The sequence below is a fragment of the Myotis brandtii genome, unplaced genomic scaffold (assembly GCF_000412655.1).
Source record: "Myotis brandtii unplaced genomic scaffold, ASM41265v1 scaffold30, whole genome shotgun sequence".
In the NCBI taxonomy this organism is placed as follows: Eukaryota; Metazoa; Chordata; class Mammalia; order Chiroptera; family Vespertilionidae; genus Myotis; species Myotis brandtii.
This window is the reverse complement of record NW_005361458.1, coordinates 3,091,101-3,102,942: the sequence shown is the minus strand read 5'-3', so window position 1 is coordinate 3,102,942 and position 11,842 is coordinate 3,091,101. Positions and strand designations below refer to the sequence as shown.

The 11,842-nt window shown below is 40.5% G+C and overlaps 1 protein-coding gene across 1 annotated transcript in view; it reads left to right on the top strand.

Moving 5' to 3' along the window:
• The first annotated feature begins 3,417 nt into the window (after positions 1-3,417).
• The window catches only part of SNAPC3 (small nuclear RNA activating complex, polypeptide 3, 50kDa), a 36,363-nt gene continuing 27,938 nt past the window's right edge, over positions 3,418-11,842 (top strand). The window contains exons 1-3 of the mRNA XM_014542371.1: positions 3,418-3,824; positions 4,555-4,632; positions 9,256-9,340. Of these exons, the coding sequence (XP_014397857.1) occupies positions 3,508-3,824; positions 4,555-4,632; positions 9,256-9,340 (480 nt within the window). The 5' untranslated portion in view covers positions 3,418-3,507. The remainder of the gene's footprint in view (positions 3,825-4,554; positions 4,633-9,255; positions 9,341-11,842) is intronic.

The following is an 11,842-nucleotide window of genomic DNA, read 5'->3' as shown; positions in this document are numbered from 1 at the left end:
GCTTAGCAACAGGAAAGACAGATTTTTACTCATATGCGTATGACAAATAGAAGAGTTCACAGAAAAATGTGACTTCAGAAAGCCCTTAGAATGTTGAGCTTATTTACCAAATTAATAGAAGGTGGGGAAGGAGAGAAGGGCAGTTACAGGAAAACAAATTACTTCCTAGTAGGGGGAGGGAGAAAGGACACTTAAGAGAAAGCAAATTACTTCTGGGAAAGATAAATGGGCCCTTAGGAGAATAGATGGGAGTTTTGCAACAATATCTCTTTGGGTGTGGTGCCCCCTTCTAGTCAATGTTCCCTGGTTTCAGAGAAGGTCTTCATGACAATTCAGTGCTTTTGGCAGGCTCATCATTTAGGTAGATAAGGACGTTTAAGGGCGGGAGGGGGGCCTATTTCCAAATGCCTTCAGTTCAAAATAATTTGTATGCTGCAGTGGCTATTCTGGGCCCCCTCAACCTTATTCCAAGGATTGGCTGTTGATGATAAGATTTAAGGGAGGGCTGTGTTGTGATGGCTGCTGGTACTCACTACAAATCCTTCCTATCTACTAATGCCTCAAGCCACGGCTACCTCTTGCTACACCTCACATTCTTCATTCTCTGGAGTGAGAGCTCCCCCTGTGGAGAGATTTGGACTAAATCGTACAGGCCCAGGGGTAGACTATTTGTCTTTTTTTTTTTTTAATTGTTTAAAGTATTACATATGTCTCCTTTTTTCCCCGATTGACCCCCCCTGCCACTCCCACCCGCAAGGGGAAGCCCCCACCGCCCCAGTGTCTGTGTCCATTGGTTATGCTAATATGCATGCATACAAGTCCTTTGGTTGATCTCTAACCCTCCCTCCCCTGCCGTTTGTCTCTGGATCGATTCTTGTTCATCAAATTATGTTGATCATTATATCCCACATATGAGTGAGATCATGTGATATTTATCTTTGTCCGAGTGGCTTATTTTGCTTAGCATAATGCTCCCCAGTTCCATCCATGCTGTTGCAAATGGTAAAAGTTCTTTTTTATAGTGGTGTAGTATTCCATTGTGTAGATATACCACAGTTTTTTAATCCACTTATCTGCTGATGGGCACTTAGGCTGATTCCAAATCTTAGCTGTTATAAATTGTGCTGCTATGAACATAGGTGTGCATATATCCTTTCTGATTGGTGTTTCTGGCTTCTTGGGATATATTCCTAGTAGTGGGATTACTGGGTCAAATGGGAGCTCCATTTTTAGTTTTTTGAGGAAACTCCATACTGTTTTCCACAGTGGCTGCACCAAGAGACTATTAGGTTGAGTTTCCAACTCTAACTAAGTCTTTAGGTTGAGATTCCAACTCTAACTAATTTAAGATTATATTGACTTAGGAATTAGCAAACCTAGGGAGGAAGATGACATCAGCCACAATTGTTCCAAGTCATGTAACTTCTCTTTTTCTCCATCTTCTGCTTTTGCTTATTTAAACTCTTGGCTTTCTTCCTTCTAACTCTTCCACTGGTCAACACAGGCTGTGTCCAGGGTGCATCCTTATATCCTCAGAAAGGAGGGAGAGTTTCTAGTTATAAATAAAATCCCAGAGGAGGATTCTGATTGGCTCTAGTCAAGTCACTTGCTCATCCTTGAGCCAATTACTGTGGCCAGAGAAGGAAGGGTTGTATGATTGGTAGCCACTCCAAAGGATCAAAAGTACTCGAGTAAGAAGGTAAGTTCTAAGAATCAGAATGTTAGGCAGACAAAAACAGCCGATATCTGTAAAGAGCAGGGCTCCTATAAAAGGACCTACAACCCTATTGTCAAATGGGGAATGGACTTGAATAGACAGTTCTACAAAGAAGATATACAAATGGTCAATAAGCAAAAGATGCTCAAATCATTAATCATCATGGAAATGCAAATCAAAACCGCAAGATACCATTTCACAACCACTAAGATGGCTATAATGAAAATGTCAGATAATAAAAGTGTTGGCAAGGGTCTGGAGAAATCAGAATCCTCATATAATGCTGGTAGGAGTGTAAAATGAGGCAGCTACTGTAGAAAGTTATTCAAATTATTTAAGATAGAGTTACCATGTGACCCAGCAATTTCACTCCTAGATATATAGATACAGATAGAGATATAGATATGTGCAAGAGAAGTAGGTGCATCATTCATAATAGCCCAAAGTTGGAAACAGCCTCTTGATGAATGGAAAAACAAAATACAATATCCATATAATGCAATGTTATTGGACCATTAAAAAAAAGTACAAATACATGCTGCAATATGGATAAAGACTGAAAATATTATGCTAAGTGAAAGAAGCTTGTCACAGAACATCACGCATAGGATTCCATTTATACTGAATGCCCATAATACCATAGATCTATAGAGACAAAAAGACTAGTGGTTGGCTAGGGCTGGAGGAATTTGGACTGATAGCTGAAAGGAACAGGGTTTTTGGGGGAAGTGGTGCACATGTTCTTGAGTTGTGATTGTTGGACAATTCTGCAAATATACTAAAAACCATGGACTGAACACTTCAAATGGGTGACATATATGTGAATTATACTCCAATAAATAAATAATCAGGGCTTGCTCTGTGTGTCCTGCGAGACAGATTAAATTCCAATCCTGCTTCTGTATCCTAGCAGCTACCTCCGTCCTCAAGAGCAACATCAACATCGGAATCCTGGAAACATTGTAATGTGTAACAATATATATATACTAGAGGCCCAGCACCGGTGGGGCCCTAGCACCAGTGCATGATCAGGGCGGGGAGGGGCCGTGGGAGGGCTCCAGGGCGTGTCTGGCCAGTCTCCCTCACACCCTATCGGCTGGACCCCAGCAGCAAGCTAACCTACCGGTCAGCGTGTCTGCCCCCTCGTGGTCAGTGTATGTCAGCGACTGGTCAACCGGTCGGAGGGACACTTAGCCTATTAGGCTTTTATTCTATAGGATTAGGGTTAATGATGTATAGTGTCTGATACACAGACGCTCAATAAACTATTGTTTGTGTGTGCAACACTGCATACGTGTATATACACACGCGAACATGGGGCGTTAGGAGAGGTTCTGGAGGAACCTGATCTGGGCCCCCGGCCCCCATGTCTCTCAGGCCCCGGAGCAGCAGCGAGGCAGCAGTGCAGCCCACCAACTGCAGAGAAGGACAAGTCCAGCACCCCGGGGCGGAGGAAAGGGAAAGAGGGAGGCCCATGGGCGTGTGGAGGCCGCCCCAGCCAGCAGACAGAGATGCTACATAACTTTGGGGGCCGGGAACCAAAGCTGACCAGAGGCCGAGGGGGGGGGGGGGGCGCTCCCCGCCCCGCCCCAGTAGAGAACAATGAGCTCAGCCCCACACACGGAGGCTCGCGGCGCCCCTGACCCGGGGCCTGCCGGGAAATGTAGTGTCTGAAGCTCCGCCTGCGCAGTCCCGCCGTCCGCCGGCCAGGCCACGTGCAACTACAAGTCCCATCATGCTGCGCGAGACCTTGATCCTCCGGCTTTTGCAGGCGAGGGAGTGGGGAGAACATGGCTGAAAGCAGTCCAGGCGTCCCAACGAGCAGCGGGGTTTGCAGCGAGCAGGACCCGGTCGCCAGCAGTGGCGGCTGCAACTTCCCAGAGTACGAGATGCCGGAGCTAAACACACGCGCTTTCCACGTGGGCGCCTTCGGGGAGCTGTGGCGTGACCGGCTGCGCGGGCAAGGGGATCTGTCGCTGAAGGAGCCGCCGGCATCCGAGCTGCCTGGGCAAGGAGGGGTCGCCGACCCCGGCTGGGACGATGCCGCGGTGGCACGGGATCTGGGCTGCGATCTGGAGGCAGCGACCGAGCTGAGGGCAGTTTGCGGGTGAGTGTGGGGCCGAGGGGCTCTTGTTTGGTGCCAACCCGGGTGCTGCTGGGCTCCTGCGCTCCCTGGGGCCCTTGCTTGGGGGTGGGGGTGCCAGAGACTTACTCCGGGGGTCGGAGGAGGACCGCCCTTTCAAAGCTTTCGACCTGCGGGAGCTTTCCCGGAACACCGGGAGGGGGCCCGTGATCCGAATGCATAATTCCTCCGCGTTGGAGGGAAGGGCCGAGAGAGCTGCCTAAAAGATTAATTTTTCTAGTCGCTTTTTATTCAAGTGCTTGTTAATGTAGAAAAGCAATTAGAGTCACAGCGACGTGCGCCTACCATTGACAGGTGCTTTGACCATGGAGGAACCTTAGTAACGGTACGGCTGGAGGATGGACCCGGAGGAGTGTTAAAACCTTGATTCACTGTGGTCTCTTCGGGGACCTTCACGGTGTGCTATTGCTGAAATTTCCTCCCCAGCGGCCTTGTTTCGAGTGAAAATACAAAAATGACTTTTAAAAAATATTTTTCTTCCTCCATTGAACAGTGTTGGCCTCCTTTAATTGGCCATGCATGCTTTTATTTATAGAATATCCGCGCCGATGGTGCCTTGAATTCTGGCCTCCTCTGAGCGCCTGCTGGATTTTTTTTTCTCCCTTAATTAGCTGGCGATGTATTTGGGGCACTACCCTGACTCACTAGGAACAAGATGCATGATTGCTTTGCCTTTTTTTTTTGTTTATTTTAGCCTCGATAAACTGCAGTGCCTTGAGGAGGATGAGGACCCAGAAGTCATCCCACAGGATACTGACCTAGTGACTTTGGGGTATGGAGGACCTTGCTTTTATTATGTGCTATTTTATTTAAATGTTTTCCAACATTATTCAAAGGTTGATTGTTGTCATCCCCTCTCCTCAGTTCAACCATCATTAACATTTTGTCTTATTTGCTTAACTGTGTGTCCTTTTCTATTGCTAAACCCATTCAATTGCAGATAGCCTATAGCTCTGAAAAGTATCATTCTCCTACATAGAGTGGGATTATAGCTGCCGGGGTTCTTGTCCCAGCATCAAGAAGGGTTCAGGAATCTGGAGAAGGCTGTGCGCAGATGACATAGGAATCCAGAGACTAATAAAGAGTCCGGAGACGAGATATAATTTTGAAAGGCATTGGGGGTCAGAGGACCTTCAGCTAAAGGAATTGAAGACTACCTCCTTGTCTAGGACCCTTGCTTTTATTAACACAATTTGTCCTAAGGCAAGGTGGAGATAATACACTTCAAAGGGTAAGGTTTCAAAGGGTACAGAAGCATTGTCAGTTTGGGGAATAGCCTACGGCTGTTCAGGTGTTTGGCCAGTAGGAGGCAATAACATGTAGATTAAGATGCCTTTTAGCTGTCTGGCAGCCACAATCAGTTTCCTATTCAGGTTTGGGGAAATGCCTTTAGCCATTCCCAACAGGTGACTACATGTGTGACTCAACCCTGTTGAGTCCCCAAGTCTCATCAACCTTTTGATGAAACTCTAGAAATTATGACATGCTGGAATTGGTTCCCAGCAATAGCAACTGAGAAAATTAACAGTAAATACATAACTTATCTAATCCGTATCCAAGTTTGTGTTTATTTTTAAAGGTACAATAATCTACTTAGATATCAGATGCAAGCTCAATATTTTGGTAGTGCCTCTCAAACTATCTGGTTAAAGGACTAGTTTTGTTTGTTTTTTAAATTTTTGACATTCATACTTTTGTAAAATAGGATAAAAATGAATTGCTAGAAAAATGGTATTAAAAGATAAATGCGCCCTGGCTGGTTTGGCTCGGTGGATAGAGTGTCGGCCTGAAGACTGAAGGGTCCCAGGTTCGATTCTGGTCAAGGGCACATGCCGGAGTTGTGGGCTAGATCCCCAGGAGGGGGCGTGCAGGAGGCAGCCAATCAAGGATTCTCTCTCCTCATTGATGTTTCTATCTCTCCCTCTCCCTTCCTCTCTGAAGTCAATAAAAAAATATAAAAATAAATAAATTAAATTAAATTTTAAAAAAAGATAAATGCAATAAAAGTCCAAAAGTTCAGGTAGGCATTTTAACTCTGCCTTGGTTTTTTTGTTTTGTTTTGTTGGTTTTTTTTGGAAACAGAAACAAACCTGTTTCCCTTCCCTACTGCTAATATTTACATTAGCAACCTTTGGAGCGCTATGGAAGGCTCCTGTCCGATGTATTCATCGTGCTGTCATCTGAACAAGCTCATTTACTAAGAAATTGTCAATGGCTCTCCCCTCTTTAATGGACAGATTTCAGACTCTTTCCTTAGACCTTTAAAACCTTCCATGTATAAAGCTCAAATTTGCCTTCTAAATGCATTTTCAATCACTTTCTCTTTCAGATGTCAGGATGCACATGGCCCCTGTCCCATCTGAAACTACCCCATCTTTGAGGCCCTAAGATTACTTTCCCCATTACTAAAACCCATCTCTGTGCCTTCTGGAATGTCTAGAAACACTTCCAACATTTCTAAAGTCTTCGAAGACACATTTGGGAATCCAGGCTCTTTCATCTGTGTATTGCCCTTAAGCTTATTATGCTGCTTTGCTCCCATTGGTGCTTTTTAACTATTGTTGATTGATTAGTTAGCTTTTTCTGAACTGCACATCTGGTGTGTCACTTTCCCTGCAAACCTTTCAATGGCTCTTAGGCGGAAGTCCTGGGTTCTTAGGTGGCTCACAAGGGCCTCTATAGAATGGGTCTTGCTGATCTTTTCAGCTGTCTCTGCAGTGCTCCAGCCACAGTACAGCTCGTTTTCAGTTCCTGAAATGTGCTCTCACTGCTGGCCTTTGCCTACCAACTTACTGTTCTTTGATAGGCCAGGGTTGCGGGTTCAGTCCCCAGGGAGGGCACATATAAATCAACCAATGAATGCATAAATAATTGAAACAACAAACTGATGTTTTTGTTTCTCTATATATACCTCTGCCCCCCCTCCCCCTCTCCCCCCTCTCCAAAAATCAATAAATAAAAAAATTAAATTTAAAAAGAATTTATTGTAATAGCAGGATACAAAATTGATACATGAAAAACAATATCCTTCATGTACACAAACAACAATTAGAGGACATGATGGTAGAGAAAATCCCATTTACAGTAGTCAAAAAGGTTAAATATTTAGGAATAATTTTAATAAGAAATGTGTAAAATTTAGGAAACACAAATAAGGAAAATTTCAAAACACTCCTGAAAGACAAAAAAAAAAGACTTGAAAAAGTTGAAAGATATCCTTTGTTCTTGAGGAATATTAAACATTGTAATGATGTCAGTTATTTCTAAGTTCATTTATAAATGAAGTGCAATCCCAATAAAAATATCAGAAGTATTGATTATTTTATGGAGTTAGACAAGTTGATAATAAAATTCATATGGAATATATGTAATAATAACTAGGAAAAATTCTGGGGGGAAAATTGTGAGGGCATAGTAATTTTACCAGATATTAAAATATACTACAAAGTCCCCATAATTAAAACAGTGGGTACCAGCTCAGGAATTGCCAAAAAGACCAGTGGAAGAGAAGGGAAAGTTCAGTTATATTTAAATAGGTATGGAAATTTAGTATGACACTACATAAGAATAAATTCCAAAGGGACTAGGAATCGAATGTAGAGAGTGTATATTTTCTAGAATTAAGTTACTGGATTATAAATGATAGGAGTTGGGTTTCTCACTTGTGGAGAAAGAAGTTATAAACAAGGGAAAGTTGAAGGCTAAAATGAATCCTGTGGTTTTAGTTTGGGATCAAAAGTATCATTATTAACTCATGGTTTTAAATATGTAACATAAAAATACAGATATCTGTACATGTGTGGGTTAGTATACATATGTGTTTCCCACTTCTCTCTGCTGCCAAGCCTAGAAGCAGTGACTGCAGTAACAGTGAGGATGCCTGGCAACCAGATACTGGTTTCTAAACGCCTCTCTCCAATAAAGGTATTGGGACTCCTAGGAGAAGCGGTTGATTCCAGGGCTGAGACATGGAAATAGAGGATGAGCCTTGAGCCTCTTATGGTACCAGGAAGTAAGGACATGCTACACAAAGAAAAAGAAAAAAATGATGGCTTGTTGAAAGAACAGGAGCCAACTTGAAGAAGCTCCTAGTGGACAAAGCTAGAACAATTTGAGCAACAAAATAATGATAGTATTAGATTTTAACCTATAGAATAAAGTAAATATGGGTTTATACCAGTGATGGCGAACCTATGACAAGAACCTATATTCTTGTATTCTCTACCATCACCTCTGACACGCGAACTCATTTTTTGGGTTGATTTTTCTTTGTTAAATGGCATTTACATATATAAAATAAATATAAAAAATATAAGTCTTTGTTTTACTATGGTTGCAAATACCAAAAAATTTCTATATGTGACACGGCACCAGAGTTAAGTTAGGGTTTTTCAAAATGCTGACACGCCGAGCTCAAAAGGTTCGCCATCACTGGTTTATACTAATATAAATGACCAAATAAATAAATGGGAAGAAAGAGACCGGTCTTCCTCATAATATCAATGAATAAAATATAGAATGAGGGAAATAGAGAATCACCATTAGGCATAAACTACAGTAACAAATGCTGCAGGCAAAATCTACTATGAATGCTAAAATTTCTGGGTGAAAGTTTAAGGAGAAAGTTTTAAAGTATCTCCCCCAAATACTTATCAAGTACAAAGGAAAAGTATCTTTCAAGTGTAGGAACTTGGGAGACAAGATAAGCATCACCAGTGATAAGACATACAGGGTGGGCAAAAGTAGTTTTACAGTTGTGAATATGTAAAACAGAGTAGTATATTCTTGTATTATTATGTATTGTATTTCCATATGAAGAGCTGTAAGCCTACTTTTGCCCATCCTGTATTAACATCATTAACCTCTTGATGATACAGTGAAGGACATCATCATTCTTGTGGTATTCTTGCCAAAAATGTATAGGCTTACCCCAAACACGAGGCACTCAAACCCAAATTGAAGAACACTACAAAATAACTGATTAGAGCTCCTCAGAAGTGTCAGGATCATGAAAGACAAGGAGAGACTGCAGAACTGTGAAAGACTGGAGGAAAAAGGAGAGGAAATGCAATGTGGTGTCCTGCTCAGAATGCCGGGACAGAAAAAAGGCATTAAAATTATTTTTAAGCATTACATTTAAATATTTGTGAACTTCCAAAAAGGTCAGTAGTTAATAATACTGTATTAAGGTTAATTTCCTAGTTTTAATCATTATACTATGATCATGTAAGATGTTAACGTAGAGGAAGCCAGGTGAGAGATATAAGGGAACTCTTTGTACTATTTTTACAGCTTTCCTTTGGTCTAAAATTAGTTCAAAATAAATGAATATTGAAGATGTGCTTGAAGCCCAGTAGAGAATGTAGATGTTTGATTGTTCTTGTATCTGTAACAGGGTTAGAAAGAAGCTTTTGGAACATCGGGAAGAAACATTAACGATAGATCGGGCCTGCAGACAAGAAATACTTGCTTATGAGATGGTAAGAGTCTCATCTTGTTCACCTTTTCCCATGAAACCATGAACTTCGTCATTGGGTGAGGGCTAATGATGTCTGTGTGGGTGGCTTTATATTGGGTGTGCTTAGTTGAAAGCAAACTAGAGAAACTTTATTGGCACTGGGAAGTCGTCTTTCATCTCCTTTGTTAAATCTGTTACTACATATTTTATTCTTTTTGATGCTATTTTAAATAAAATTATTTTTTAATAGGTTTTATATCCTGCAATTTTGCTTAATTTTTTTTATTAGCTGTAACAGGGTTTTTGTGTGTGAATCCTTTACACTTTTGTACACTGAAGATCATGCATGGGCCCTGGCTGGGTAGTTCAGTTTGCTAGAGTGTCCTCCCCATGTGCCAAGGTTGTAGGATCGATCTCTGGTCAGGGTACATACACGAAGCAACCAATGAATGTGTAGATAAGTGGGACAGCAAATCAATGTCTTTGTGTCAGGGACTTTATGTGGTGATTGTGCAGATATTCCATGAGTTCTTAAACTAAGAACTCACTCTAAATCAATAAAAATGTTTTTAAATTAAAAAAAAAAGATCATGCATGTATTTCTCTGTAAACAGATAACTTTATCTCTTTCCAGTTTGGTTCACTCACTCTCTCTTTCTTCCTTCTTCCCTTTTCCCCCCTTGCCTAATTGCTCTGGGTAGAATTTCTAGTACTGCGTTGAAAGAAGTGACAAAAGTGCACATCCTTATCAGTCGTCACTGTTGAGTGTGATCTTCGCTGTGAATTTTTCACATATAGCCTTTATCAGGTTGAGTAAATTCCCTTCTATTCCTAGTTTGTTTAGGGTTTTATCATGAAAAAGAATTGGATTTGTCAAATGCATTTTCTTCATCAGTTGAGATGATGATGTAGGTTTTCCTGCCATCATTCTATTAGTGTGGTATATTACATTGATTGATTTGTATGTGTTGAACTTATCCTTGTATCCTGAGTGTAAGTCCCACTTGCTTGTGGCATATAATCTTTTTAATACGCAGTTGAATTCAGGTTGCTAATATTTCGTTGAGGAGTTTGGCATTTATCTTCATAAAGGATATTGGCTTTGAGTTTTCTTGTAGTGTTTTTGTTTGACTTTGGTTTCAGAGTCTACTGATCTCAGAATGAGTTAGGAAGTATTCTCTCAACTCTTCAGATTTTTTTGAAGACTTGGAGAAGGGTTAGTGTTATTAACTTCCTTTGCTATTTGGGAGAATTCACCAGTGAAGTAATCTCCTCGGCTTTTCTTTGTTAGGAGGATTTTAATTGCTAAGTCAGTCTCTGCATATAGATCTACTTTGATTTTCTATTTCTTCTTGAGTCAGTTTTCTTCCTTCTGCTAGCTTCAGGTTTAGCTTGCTCTTTTCTGGTTCCTAATTGTATACAGTTAGTTACTGATTTCAGATTGTTCTTTTTAAGGTAGGTGTTTATAGTTCTAAGGTTTTCATTTTTTGTACTGTTTTTGCTGCATTTCATACATTTCTTATCTTGTGTTTTTATTTTCATTTGTCTCAAGGTATTTTCTGATTTCCTTTTGACCCATTGGTTATTAGTGAATGTGTTTATTTTCCACATATCTGAATTTTTCAGTTTTCTTCCTGTTATTGATTTCTAGTTTCATCAATTGTGATGAGAAAAGATACTTTTTATGATTTTAGTCTTTTTAAATTTATGAAGACTTGGTGGTCTATCTTGAGAGTGGTCTGTGCACTTGAGAACATTATGTATTCTGCTGTTGTTGGATAGCGTGTTCTGTAAATCGCTTAGGTCTTGTTGGTTTATAGTGTTGTTCATGTCTTCTATTTCCTTATTAATTTTCTGTCTTGTTTTCTACTCATTGAAATTCGGGTTTTGAAGTTTCCAACTATTGTAAAACCATCTATTTCTTGCTTTAGTTCTGTCAATATTTTATTTATGTATTTTGGGGTTCTGTTTTTAACTGCATGTATGTTTATATTTACTGTTTCTTCTTGCTGGATTGCACCTTTTATCAATATACAAGGTGTCTCAAAAATGTATACACACTTTGAATAATTGTAAAGTCAGTGTTTATTAAAATACATTGCATTTTTTAAAAATGAGCTATCACCTGTTAAAGTGTGTATACATTTTTTTGGGAACACCCTACGAAAGCCTTTCTTTGTCTTTTGTAACCTCTTTTAACTTAAAGTCTATTTTGTCTGATAACAATACAGCCACCCCAGCTCCAGCCTTCTTTTGGTTACTGTTTGCATAGAATATCATTTTCTGTTCTTTTATTTTCACCCTCTTTGTGTATTCATATCTAGAATCTCTCAGAGAGAGAGAGACTGTGTTTGTGTGTGTGTGTGTGTGTGTACGTATGTGTATGTATATGTGTGTGTGTGTAAAATTTTTTATCCAGTCTGCCAGTCTTTTTGTCTTTTTAATGGGAGAATTTAGTCCATTTACATTTAAAGTAATTACAGGTAAGGACTTACTTCTGTTTATCTATTTGTGTGTGTATATA